This window comes from Cyprinodon variegatus, unplaced genomic scaffold (assembly GCF_000732505.1).
Source record: "Cyprinodon variegatus isolate N-32 unplaced genomic scaffold, C_variegatus-1.0 Scaffold256, whole genome shotgun sequence".
Lineage (NCBI taxonomy): Eukaryota > Metazoa > Chordata > Actinopteri > Cyprinodontiformes > Cyprinodontidae > Cyprinodon > Cyprinodon variegatus.
This window is the reverse complement of record NW_015150709.1, coordinates 168,781-183,115: the sequence shown is the minus strand read 5'-3', so window position 1 is coordinate 183,115 and position 14,335 is coordinate 168,781. Positions and strand designations below refer to the sequence as shown.

The following is a 14,335-nucleotide window of genomic DNA, read 5'->3' as shown; positions in this document are numbered from 1 at the left end:
TCTATCTTCTTGGAGGTCTTGGTATTAAAGGTCCCATATTATTCTACATCTGAAAATAAAATGTATCAACAATGACACACCCAGAGCATCTGCCTAATCCTTTCAGATTAGGCAGATGGCCTTTTCCAAAGCTCTCCTTATTACCATTATCATCAAATCTGAAAATTTTAAAATTTCATCTGGAAAATGTAGAGACATTGAAGTGAATTTTAACAATTTAAGAAAGAATGGCCAAATCGACGCTCCGCTTCAATCCATCACATTAAGCTGCCACCTGTCAAACATGAGTCTTATGATCCTTAGAATATCTAGAACAACTTCTTTGATATAGTCTAAATTTATCTTAAAATATCTGGACTTTTTTGGTGGTAGCCTCTATAATAATCCTGTTGTTTATTATAGATTGGCATCGTCAAGGATTTATTGACACTACTACTCTTAATGATACTCCTTATTGACCCAATATTTTATCAAGACCCTATCTTTTTTTAAACAAATAAAATGGTAAGAAAACAAAAGATGATAAATGCACCAAATATTTATTTATAAAACTGGCCTGACTATTCCTTCCTTTGTAGTATTTCTATTCATACAATGTATTCATAACCATATGTATTTTTTCAATAATTTCTCCTTTCATTATTTTTACAGTGTTTTTGCTTATTAGTCCAATACACTGATTTGTTTATTTAGTTAGGACTTTTTGAGTGATTTATTGCAAAAACAAATGAAACCAAGCTAAACATACGATTGAGAGAGTGTCTATGAGCTTTTTAGGGTTTCTTGTCTTCCTTGCACTTTTTTGATGATCTTTGTTAATGTTTTGTGCTGAATAAAAAAAAAAAAAACATTCCTCTACAGTTCTCTACCTCACCTGTTTGGGTTTGGTTGCTTGGTCTTAATGATGCTGCTCTCAGGTCCCAACAGGAAACCTATATTTAAACTGAGATTAACTGACAGACTGTTCAGTAAATAGGAGACTTAAATTCTATTAGAGTAAAGAGGTGTGAATACATCCTACTGATTAATACGGTTAGATTTAAAGTAAAGTAGAGGTTTTGTTCTACTGGATAGGGCTTAGGTATACCAGCAGTCGTGTTGCTGCTCTTTCCTTGTTCCTTCCTGTAACTTTATACTCCCATCACTCTGGCTGGCTGCCATCAGAGCTCTCTCCTTCACACACAAATCTGTCGTTCTCTTCGTGGTCTCACTCTCCCTGATGCTCTTTCCCTCCATGCATAACCTCATCTGTCTCTCTCCCATCGCTGAGTTTGTCTCAGCCAGAGCATGAATTAATGGATGAAGGAGCACAAATAGAGTCAAGGCTCTTCTGGTTTATTCAGAATCAATACCTGCCCGGCTATTCCTGCAGACTTCATCTGTTGGTGAGAAAAAAAAATCATAAATGGAAGGAAGATGTCTTTAACTTGAACATGAGCTTTTTGTTGCTGTCTACCAAAGTGTGACAATTCAGTGCATCAGTAAGTTATTAAATGTGGAAATATCTGTAGATTCATACATTACATATACGGATGCATTTATTTATAACCATTCTAATAATGAAACGGAGATATGAAAATCATTTATTGAATTATTTTATGTTGCATCTAATTATTTAAATTTATTTTGTCAGCCAGCTCTATATATAAAGGTAGTAGATGTTGCGGCGGTAGATGTGGTTAATGTTCCTAGATGTGATCGTTCTGGGCTGAGTTGGTGTGCAGGTAACCAATTCAGAACTCAATCAAAATAAACCTTAATCTATTTCTTGATGGATTTAAAATGTATGAATGGAGTTGGAATGATCATGGTCTCTGTATGTTTTTCTGCACAAGGGGCCAGTCAACTTACAATCATAGAATCAAGCATTAATTATACAGGTTAAGAGCAGATGATTGAGAAAAATGTGATAAAAGAATAGCGCCGAAGAAGAATCGGACTCATAATAATAATGTAGAACAAATTAAACTCTGTAAATGTAAGAAGGACTAGCTATGCTGAGTTTAGTCAGAGCCCAGTTGTTGATATCATGGAGATCATGTGGAGTTGGAACATCTTCAATTATAAACAAATCAGAGACAGGTAATTTTACAATGGGGTGGAGGTTTTTTGAGGACCCAAATGCAGAGATCAGGAAGCTGAGGTGAATATTGTAGAATTAATTAGTAATTGAGGCAAAATCCAAAAATCCAAAATAAAAAGAAACAAATTACCAGAAAACATCAAGGGAAACTCATGTAGGGAGCCAGAGATAAGGACGCAACAAACCAAGGGACTAGCACTAAGTGACAGCAGAGGTGGAGTGTATGAGGGAAACAGAATAAAGGATGGGCTACTGAGCAGAATATGGAGCAGGTGTGAGTGGAACTAACTAGAAGGAAGCCACGGGGGAAGGAAATAAGCACAAGGGGCAACAGAGTAACTAAAGACTGCTTGAATATAATCAGAGATGGGAAGTAATGAAGTACAAATACTTCGTTACTGTACTCAAGTAGATTTTTCTGATATTTTTACTTTACTTTACTACTTATTTTTATGGCGACTTTTTACTTCTACTCCTTACATTTTTACACAAATATCTGTACTTTCTACTCTTACTTACATTTTAAAAAATTGGCTCGTTACTTTAGTTTTGAATCATTTCAATGGAGTTACCGTTATTATTTTTCACGTCATCAATACCAAATTCAATCTAATTGGATAGGAATCTACGCTGCATTTGACGCACCACTACAAGATGAATCGACAGATTCGGCGGTATTCATTCGCTGCAAATCATTGCAGCTTGGTGGCGGTGGCGTTAGCATAGTAGCATGGATGACGAGATGATTGAAAATGAACACAACGGAGATCTAGTCCTATTGGCAGACATCCATTTAAAATGTAGGCAACGGCATGAAAAAAGTGGTTTCTACTTTTACTTTTATACTTTAAGTAAATTTACAAGCCTGTACTTTGTTACTTTTACTTGAGTAAAGAAGTTTAATCAGTACTTCCACTTTTACCAGAGTATTTTTTACCCCAGTATCTGTACTTTTCCTCAAGTACGGAAAGTGAGTACTTTTGCCATCTCTGAATATAATGGAAAATGAACCAAAGATCAACAAAACAGAATAACAGATATCTGAAAACGTCCCAAATGGGGAGAACCATAACAGGTAGATGCTTCCAGGTGCACTTGTGATGGTCAGAAAAGCTATTTTTCTTTCAAAAAAGTGAATTTTTAAATATTTTGTTTATCGAATGAAGCAAGGTTTATGTTTGTGTTAATGTGTAATTGATTGACTCTCACGAGATTACGTATTTATATGCAAGTCTTTTTTTTTTCCAGGAGAACTGTATCATGATTCCCTTTTTTTATTTATGAATTTATTGGTATAGATCTACAGTGAATATTTACAAAGAGACAAAAGAAGCAATAAGCCAAAGAGTGAGTCAAACCTATTCATGTTTAAAAGAGGGAAGAATACACATTTTCTTTGTGCCAGCTGCTCACAAGTTCCTATTTTTCTTACATCACCAGCTTTAACATGGATGTTGTCTTCCTCTGCCTCCATACGGCAGCTCCAATCTGCTCCTGCTGGCAGCAAACTGCCGTCCACCAGGCACGACTGAGTGACGTTAATTTTACTGCACAGCTCTGTTGTCTGCTGCAACATTGGCGTGAAAAGCCAATCTGCATGAAGCTTAACGGTTTACAATGGCAGCTGAGAAGGATTCAGCTTGGATAGGCTCAGTGGAGAATTAAATACACTAATACTGGTCAGAAATGTATATATGCTTACCCAGAAAGTTTTTAAAAATATACCTAAAAGCTCAAAAGCAGATCTCATCATAAACCTCTGTGGAAACTTGACAATTTATTCCCAATCAGAACATGAAGACTTAATTAAAGCTCAATTAAAGTGGTTGGCAAACATTTCTTTTAAGGTAGGGGGGCATTACCAAAAGCTTAATGTCAGCCTGCTTTTAGATTTTAGATGCTTATAAGTTTTTTTATTGTATCTTCTTTTTAGTTTAATCCTCCAGTATCAACATGTTTCTGACTTTCAGCCTAGAATGTTCCACTTTACACTGAGCAGGCTGCTGCAAATTAATTTAATTAATTCTAAACCTGCTCAAAAATTGCAAAAGAATAAAACTATCAAAAAAATACTGCAGCGTGGTTAAAACCCCAATGATAAATAAACTATGATCACTTTATAGATAATCTAAGGTTGGTTGATTTACCTTTGGTGAACTTTACTTCAGTGTTTCTATCTATCAGAAATTAGCCACACAAACTCAAATCTTAACAGTACTGTTGCCCACATTTCTTAGATTTGAAGAACATAGAAGCAACTTCACCCAGGTGCTGACTAACAGTGAGATGTTATGGGTTTTAGATGTTAGAGTTTTTGTTTAGTTGAAGCTCTCATCGAAATCTTAAGTCAGTGTTGTCAATGTTCTGATTCTGACCATTTTCGTCTTTATATCTTTCTTTCAATAAATGCTGAGCTTCACTTTTATGCTTCTATTAAGTTGTGTATCTCCAATACAAGGCGGCTCTGGTGCATTTTAACCTATTTGTTTCCTCAAGAATTACAGTTATTGCAGCTAAATGGATCGGAGAAGTTAAAGATGTAACTTATCCTGTTATTTTTGTTTTCCCTCCAATGACAAGTAGTGATTCTAACCTGAGGTTGGATTAGGTCTCGGCTCTGAGAAGACACAAATCTTTTAAATTGTCAGAGAGCAGACAGGCTTAGAGAACAATCACTGAGTGTGCACTTGTTGTTGCTCTATGTTCTCCTTAAGTAAGGTGCTGTTGCAGACAGTCCAGATCCAGCCCACATAAATCCATGCTGCTTGCATGAAATAGTGTTGAACATCATTATATCCTGTTATTTTCACTTAATAAAATCAATGTAGGTTATACTGGGAATTCAGTTCCAGCGCACCTTTTTTCCACCATTTCCCAAACAGAATAGCTCTACTTAAGCACCCGACACGACAAAAATTGCTTTTATTGTTGCTTAAAGTAGCATGTTAGGAATCTGTGCCTGTTGTTTGGGGAAATCTTTCTTATTTTGCTTTTTTTGATCAGGGAAAGCAGATATACCTACTAATCCTCTACTACATTTTCAGATCTCTGCCATATTTTTGCTTAAAAATTGTTTCTCAAACAGGTTTAAAATTCTGATACAACCTCTTTTGGCGTACAATGAATTTGTGTTCACCCCTAATATCACATAACTCTATGGAAACGACTGTTGATGAAATCCAACTGGCACTGGGATAAATAGCTATTTTAAAGTAAAAATAATATTTTAAATATTTTCTAATGTCTATTTTGATTAAGTTGTATTTGTTTCTTTGTCTCTTTCATCATCTGTGCATTAATGGTTTCTCTTCTTTCATTCACAGGTATGGTGAATTGGGAACTGTTGGAGGCATCCCCTGTTTGTTCTAAGCTTATGTGTCTCTGCTCTCCATGCAGACGATCTGGGAGGCAGAAGAGAGACTGTCTAAAAATAAACTGACAACCAGCAGCAGCAGAAAAACCTCAATACATATCAACAGGGGAAAAAGACCTCTCTTTCACCCTGTTTGAATCTTTCTCTGCTCCGTTTCTGTGTCCTCATTAAGTGAGGAGAGGAGGTCATGTCCCAGTCTGGAAAAGTTCTTCATCTGTTTGTGGAAGTGAGGTCTGCCCCAGATCAGAAAGGAGTGAAGGAAGGAGGGATTACTCACAATATTCCAGCTGAAGACGGTCCTGCAGAACACCTCACCCAGGAAGGGAGCCAGACTGCACCAGGAGGGACTCCCTCAGGTCCACAACGAGTTCAGGACCAGAATCACAGATCATCTCAAAACGCTGTTAACTTTCAGCTCCAAACAGCCAGCAGCTCACCTGCAGTTACCAAACGTTGGAGCTCACCTCTCTACTCATCCCCGTACTCCAGAAGTATCGGCGTCCCCTACACTCCTCCCGATGGCCAGCGATCTGTGGTCAGCTTCAGTTATGTTGAAAAGTCCAACGTAAAGACAGTGGAGAGTTCAGGTAATTCCATGTGCGAGAGACAAGCGAGCGATGAGCAATCCACCCCATCCCAATTTCAAAAGCGCCTCAGTGACCAATTATGGTTTGAAAGCCCCGGTTCCTCGTGCAGCTCGAGCCCAAAACAGAGTTTCCGATCCCCAAATAGTCACCAGCAGACATTTTCCCATGGTCTTCGACAGCTGCGCTTGGATCCCATTGGAAGAGCAGCAACGCAGAGAGCCGTGGAAGAGTTTGGTTCTCCCTTACTGAGGATTAAACTAGCCCACGCACTCGAGCAAGCTTCTTCCTCACACTACAACCAGCAGCAGCGCTGCCATTCCTGGGCCGGGTCTCCTGTCCAGCATCAGAAGATCAGCGCGAATCCCAGAGATGTCACAGATACCAGCGAGAGGATTCATGGATTGCAGAACCTCCCTGGATCAGACCATCCCTCCTCCATTTCTAGAAAGTCCTTAGAGTCAAGGTTTTCTGCCGACCTTCGTTGCCCTCTTCAGAGTTCAGGAGAGCATGGGACTGTGGCACAAAGTCCAGCTATCAAAAGACACAAAGAAACTCCTCTGCAGGGATTAAACCTCCAACCAGGCAATAAGGGAGATGAAGGTTTGAACCAGTTAAGTGGCAGCAAATCTTCATCTCCAGCTCATAGTCCTGAGGTTGCCCGTAGGCTAGCAGAGGAGGCTTCCAAGGTATCTTCAATGTTCACAGAGGCCAGGAGGTCTTCTTTGCACAACCCATCAGGCATGAGCAGCTCACACCTTGGAGAGTCTTCTCCAAATGCACAGCACTTTAAGCAAATGCTGAAGATGAACATCCCTTTAAATGATCAACACATGCCAGCAACTGAAAACATAGTGTCTCACCAGCCGGAAAGCTCCAACACGCATCATGGCACACATCAGGAGGACCGGATTCAGAAGACCCAGCCTCAGAGCTCAGTTTTATCCGCACATCAGAACTCCCCCGCCCTCCCCTCAAGGGTCCTCCGTCCTTCTCATCCTCCTACTGAGATCGGCTCTCCCATCAGAGACCCTCGGCTTTCTCAAGCTGAACTCCGTGCACCAGACAGCCCCACCCTGCATCGCTGCCAGCCTCCTCAGTACACCGGAGACTCCTGGTCCCCAAGTCTGGACAAAAGAGGAGACCTGACATGTTTCGAGAAAGGAGACTGCATAGAGCTTTCACGTAGGCTCTTCATTAATCAAAGCGTTGAAGAGGGACCGGTCAGCTGGACATCCAGACAGCAGTCCAGGAACCAGTTAGAGAACTGCTCCAAGTCTGGGTTTGAGTCCAGCAGTCAACAGCAAACCAGTCGACCGAGGCGGGCTCTCAGCCCCACGGCCCAGCAGAAACGAGCAGAGCAGAGGAGGAGAGAGATTCTTCTGTTAGGACCTGTGGTGCTGGATTCTGAAGACGAAGATGGGAGCTGCGATGAAGAAGTGCGTGGTGAAGAGGAGCAAGGACACGAACAAAGGAGGGCAGGAGAATCTCCAGAGGTGGAGCAGAATGGAGCAATGACTGGTTCTTCCTCTCGAAGCTCCAGCGGTGTGACGGGGAGCTTTGGGGACAGAGAATGTTTGTCTCCAGAATCCAGTCAATCCAGTCACCAGAGCAATGAGACTGGAGCCGCAACTTCAGGGATTCAGGTGAGCACTGGACTTAGAGGTAACGGTCCATTTCCTAAACATTAATGGGCTGAGAGAAATCTGTTTTTACTCCAGAATATTTTTTTCTCCCAAACATTTGTGAGAATGAGAGACTCTTTGTAGAGTTTAAATCAGACGTTTCATACAGAGCTCACCTTTTGCAAGAAATTGCGAACCCACTAGTCTAGATACATTGAAATAGCAATAAAAGGTTAATTATTAAAATGAGTAATCAAAGAATGAACCTTCACGCATTCTGTGAAATATTTAAAGCATTTTTTTCTGTTTATTTTGTGATAGAGTTCTAGCCCGTAGCTGAATTTCTGAATAAAACAGCTGTAATTCCACTTACCCAGCAGACTGTCTGTGATTCCCCCTAAAAAGAGAATTGCTACAAAAGGTCGATGATAAAGAGGCTGGCTGTTTAGTAACTGGTACACCTAGACATAATAATGGAAAATTGAGTGGAGGCTTTCATTAGGCTGACATTTCTGTATTACAGTCCCTTCCTTTATTGATTTAATGTAATATTTTGATATGCTGAAAACAGAATTTTAGTTTTTCATTAGCTATAAGCCATAATTTTCAAATAGGCTCTGGGACCGCAAGTGGCTCTTTGGACCCTCTATATAACAGTGTCTTGAAAAGGAACCAGCTACAGGCGTATAATACCAAATACCAGTATTAAGATGCTTTAATTGGCTTTTTTATTAAAGTATGTCTGATTAAAGAATATCTAATTTACTTTTTTTGAAAAAAAAAAAAATACGTTACAGTTGCCAGAAATACGTTTTTAAGATCCATTTTCTTAGTCATTATCTTGGAAATACAGTAATGTTATTTTTATGTTTTACGTCAAATGATAACCTCAAGAAGAAAATCCCTGCTTCATATTTCAATTCATGATTTACCTTATCCTAAAATATAAATAAACTTTTGTTTAAAATTGCAAAAGATGTTCTATAGTAGATATTTAACCAAAAATAAATAAATAGCATTTTATTAAAATGCTTTATAATATTTGTGGCTCTAAATTACTATTACTTAGCTGAACTCAGGGCAAAATAGCTCCTTGGATTTTGAAGGTTGCAGACCCCTGAGCTAGAAAGATGGTGATATTTGGCGTGATGGTCAGGAACCTTTCTTGTATCTAGTTAAGAGATGTAGTTAGGGGATGGTTAAAGCTTTGGCCAGAAGGGATCATCAACAGAACATTTTTTCCAAAAACAGCAAAAAAAATAATAAAATAAAATAAGAAATAAATGCCTCAGGCATAGACAAAAATGTAAAGACACAAAATAAAACATGAGGTTTGTATGTTTTTTTTTGTTTTACCATAACTGATAATCATAAAAAGCTTCTTTTTCCTGATGAAGGTCTGGCTTTGGTGTTATATGGACTAAATAAGCTTTCACTTTCAGCAATATTGAAATTATCTTTATGTTTAATGAGTAACTTCTAAAATTTTTGACAGTAGATATGTTGTGAAAGAGAATGCAGGCACAGACAAGAGCTTTGGAGGAGAATAATGAAACTTAAATACATAAAAAAAAAAAAACAAAGACGTTACTGAAGGCACAGGGAAATAGAAAGCAATACACAAGGAAAAGGAATAATGTTTAAACTAGATGATAACTGAACAATTTAACAGGGCTTAAAATCTGAGTCAGTGTTGGAGAGATGAGAAGCTGGTGGAGAGAGAAAGGAAGAGGAGCTGAGAGAGGGAGACTAATCAAAAGAGGGGGCTGAACTTAGAAATAATAAATTACGGGGGGGAAAAATCTAGTGGGAATCATTTTAAATAATAACTTTTCATCAAGACAGTTCTCTAAAAAGAATAAAATAAAATAAAAAATACTTTCACCTAATGTCTAGAGTGATGCAGAATAAAAGTCCAAAATATTGAGATATTTAATTCTGGTTAAAATGCAAATGTCGACATTTTTTTCGTTATTACTTATGACATCAGGACTACATTTCTTAGACTTAAGTTAAAAAAAGAAATAAAAAGATGCAAAGTGAGAATAAACACTGGTCGGGCTTTTACACATTGTTGTTGGAAGCAAAGGGAGGCAGAGTTTATTGCTTTCCTTCATGACCGGTATGATAAATGTTTGACAATCCTAACATTGGAGGACTTGGCAACCGGCTGGTAAACTAGGTGGCGAATGGAACCAGAGCAGGTGAGTGCGGCTTTCAGCTTGTAGCCTTTTACTGACCCTCAAGGGAATAAACATCAACCTTTGGAAAAAGCATCTAGGTTTGGAAAATGAAAACAAAGATGCAAAAACAATTCCAAAACTCAAACACCAGAGGAAGATGAAACTCAGTGAGCTGATTAGTGTATATTTGTTTTATTTTTTTAACAGTGCTAACTGCTTTCTCCTTTGACTTCCATGTGACAAACATCAAAACTAAATCAATTTTCTAAGTTTATTCCTTTTCTCTTACAGGGAAGAGCAGAATGTGAACAAACTTTTTAAAACACCCTGCAGAATAACCTGTAGTTTGTCTCTGTGTTATTGTTTGTGTTATTTTGTGGTTGCAGACGGACAGTGGGAGTGCAGGTCCAGTTCCTTCATTGCACTGTCAGAAGATTGCTCGAGCTAAATGGGAGTTCCTGTTTGGGACGTCTACAGATGACCCTGCTGGCAAAAGAGATAAAAGTAAAGCACACATTTAAAACAGGGAAATAAATGAGAAGATTTGCCTCAATTTTGTTGTTTTAGCTTTGTGTGTCAAATTAAATGCATTATCGTTTTATGTAAAGATAACTTACGAAACTTTTGCAGTTTGTCCAGTATTTTGTCTCATTGTTTGCCTCATTTGCATCTAAACATTTTAAAGATGGGTGTTTAAATGTCTCACCCTTTCTCAAATGCTTAAATGCATGTTTTCTTCATGACATTGTTAATCTAAAATGTTGTATTTTGTCATGAAGATACACTAAGGTCATTATAAAAAATAGAAAGTACACTTTCTCTGTTCCAAGGTTTCATGTATCAGCACATAATAAAAGTAACTATGATGATGCCCTTCTTTTCAATTCTAAGTGTGAAATATATTATTTTTTTGAATTGTTATTTTTCAGATAAATCATTAAGTATAGAAAGTAAAAAAAAGGTACAGCCTATTAACTGATCATCAACAGTGTTTTCTCCCCTTTAGAGGGATGAGTTTTTACATTTACTGGTCATGATCATGCTGGTGTTTACATAATGGTAAAGGCTTAAAGATTTTAACAAGCACCTTAGTGGAAGATATGTTACCCTCTGTCAATTTGCAAAGGGTTTAATTAGCTGCCTCCAAACTATATGAAGTGTGATTCTAAATCGAGAAATATTATTTACAGAAATACACATTTAGCAAAGAGAACATTTATGGAAAACTTAGACTGGTAAATCCTAAAATACATTCTAAAAAAACTGAAGACTTTTATTCAGAGTGTTCAATGTTGAAGTTAATAAGTAGAGGGAATTTGAAAGCTATTATAGGCAGTTTAAATTGTAACTAACCCAATGTAAAAGCATAATGAGGCCATCAGGCACATTAAAACAAATCTAAAGTGGGCATGAGCAATAATGTTCCCCTTGTCCTGATGTGATCAAATGATGTAAGTTCCTAAATCCCACATCCTAATTCGACTAAAAAAAAAAAAAAAAAAAGCTCTTTGACATATTTCTTTAATCAATGCACATTTTGGTTACAATTACAATTGGTGAACAACTAAAAAAAACGAACCTTCACAAGCTGGAAAATGGAGGGCTTTCAGCTCAAAGACAGCATCTCTCCCAACTTTCCAGTTCCAGGTTCTGAGGTAAATTGAAGGCATCATTGTACCCAGATTTCAGGCATTAAAGTCAACACATACCAAACTACATAGACTTGTACCGTTTTAACCAATGGGAAAATTCAACTATACAGTTCAACCTATAGAGGGCAGCACTAGGACGTGTTTTACACCAAATCTGGCGGAAATAAACAGTCTTATCTCAAAATATCACAATTTGCATGTTAAAGGGGAACACCTGTTTTTTTTTTACATTGGGCCCTTGATTTTACGTGATTACATCATGTTCTAATCACCCATATGAGTTTTGTGTCATTTGGAGCTGTTCTGAAGATATTCCGTTAGGTTATATCCAATAACATCTTCTTATGGGCAACGACTTGAAGGCACAAACTAAACTGTTCATAATTTATCATTTATGGTACGCCAGCATTCATAACATGTAGGCGAGTCACTGTCCCCCAGACATCAGTGGTTATATTTTTTATATTTATATCTTTTAAAAACAAAGTGTAGTGTGTATGACGTCATCTGAGCGCCAGACTGGAGTTACGACAGGCAGCCCGGGCCATAGGTGGCTACGCTCTACCCCTTCTATTCATTCGGCTAGCTAATCTGAATCATTCAATTCCATTTAGAGGGCGAGATCATCTGTGGTAGTAGCACTAGACATCTTCCAGGTATGTGAGTAAAACTAGCAGCAGTTCAGCGGACAGGATGAATGAATGGTAACCGGCGCGCGCAGATGACGTCATACACACTCCGCTTTGTTTTAAAAAAATATAAATATAAAAAATATAACCGTGGTTGTCTGGGGGACAATGATTCACCTACATGTTATGAATGCTGGCGTACCATAAAGAATACCTTATGAATAGTTTAGTTTGTGCCTTCAAGTCGTTTCCCATAGGAAGGCGTTACTTGGATATAATCTAACGGAATATCTTCAGAACAGCTCCAAATGACACAAAACTCATATGGGTGAGTAAAACATGATGTAATCATGTGAAATCAAGGGCCAAATGTAAAAAAACCAGCGTTCCGCTTTAACATAAACAAATAATACCCACAAGCCTCTATGTATAGTTTATGTACAAAAAAGTCCCCCTTAAATTATAACCCGGTAAAGACATTAAGTTTTGATACATGAAGCCCTCAAACTGACACTGCTTTCCTTTACCCACGACTTTACCTATAACCTGTAAATCTGAGCTACATATCCCCATATTTATTATGTCACTAAATTATGTTTCTTGCTAGATTTCTTAGAAGCCCTCACGGCTCCTCCCAGTGGTAATTCCAGTGAGTCTCCCACCCCGACTCCTCCATCCTCCCTGCCTTTGCTGTCAGCCAATCACGACGTTCAGCACGTGGAGGTAGAGCTGGTGACTCCTCCCCCAGCAATCATTGGGACGTCCCCCAAAACAGGCATCATCCGCCGGACTCTGAAGTATTCTGAAACTGACCTAGATGCCATCCCGCTCCGGTGCTACCGCGAGACGGACATCGATGAGGTGTTGCTGGCTGAGCAGGACGACGGCGACTCCGCCTTTGGTAGCAACCGCAGTGTGCAAGGGACATCTGGCACAGGGAGCAGTCCTCTGAGGGGGCTGGCTTATGGGAGGACAGGTGTGGAGGAGGAAGAGGAAGGAGAAGGGGAAAGCAATGATGAAGATGATGATGATGAGGAGGAGGAAGTGGTGAGCTGGGCGAGTGTGAGGATGCAAGGGGACAGCAGAAAGCAACGGTATGCTGCTGAAGAGGATCCAGAGGTGTTTGGACACCTTCTGATAAGGTGAACAGGCTGTCTTAACCCTAAAATCAAACACTGGCCAGCCACTTTATTAGGTACACCATCCTGTGATGTGGACCTCCTTCTGGTCCAAACTGCCTTATTCCTTTATAACTTACATTCAGTTATGTGCTGGGAATGTTGCTCAGATATTTTGCTCCATCTCGAAACTATGATATCACACAGTTGGTGTCTGTTTTATAACAGCTCATCTGTGATGCTAATCTGATCCCAAAGCTGCTTTATGGGAATTAGATCTGGTGACTCTAGAGACCATCAGAGTCCAGTAAACTAATTGTCATGATCAACAAAATAGTTTGAGTTTAACTCTCCGTTTGTCTGTCTGTCTGTCCAGGGATACACCCTTCACAGGTTGCCAGTCTATTGCAGGGCAACACAGTGACATACAAAGACACACAACCATGCACACATGCTCATGGACTGTGGGAGGAAGCCAGAATACCCAAAGAGAACCCAGAAATCGAACCCAACACCATCTTGCTGCAATGCAACAGTGCTACCCACTGCTTCAACGTTCAGGGCAGTTAGAGTTTATTACAATTCAATTCAGTTTAATGACATAGTGCAAATTCACAATACATCTAATCTCAAGGCACTTTACAGAGACAATTCAATCAGATCGTACAGTTAGGTTGGTTGAAAGTTTTCCATCTAAGGAAAACCAACTGATTTCACTGAGCCATTGACTTGATAGCAATTCCTCACACCTAGCATGTATGCAGGGACAGTGGAGAGGAAAAGTTCATTTTAACAGGAAGAAACGTCCTGCAGAACCAAGCTCATTGTGACCGGCCATCTCCTGAGACCGACTGAGGGTTCAAGGAAGTAGAAGCAGTGTTACGTCCACCAAGGGCACAACATATTTGAGGACATGAGACAAAAAGATGAGGGTTCAACAAGATTTTTTATTATATATTAATTATATATAATAATTATATAGGTAATTATATATTATAAATTCTCTCCTCTTTAGTTTTCTTGGCTCAGCTTCTTCTGATTTTTCTGCGAAGAAAATAAAGTTAGAGGCCCTCAGATCCCGTGCCCCA

General features: G+C 38.9%; 1 protein-coding gene across 3 annotated transcripts in view; it reads left to right on the top strand.

The window, feature by feature from the left end:
- Positions 1-14,335, top strand: part of LOC107089558 (PH and SEC7 domain-containing protein 1-like) — a 100,034-nt gene that overhangs the window by 7,819 nt on the left and 77,880 nt on the right. For 2 of the 3 annotated variants that reach the window (XM_015382426.1, XM_015382424.1), the window contains exons 1-3: positions 5,416-7,686; positions 10,235-10,352; positions 12,737-13,271. In XM_015382426.1, coding sequence (XP_015237912.1) covers positions 5,644-7,686; positions 10,235-10,352; positions 12,737-13,271 — 2,696 coding nt within the window. In that variant the 5' untranslated portion in view covers positions 5,416-5,643. Of the gene's footprint in view, positions 1-5,415; positions 7,687-10,234; positions 10,353-12,736; positions 13,272-14,335 lie in introns of those variants that run through there. The other variant, XM_015382425.1, reaches the window with a different exon arrangement.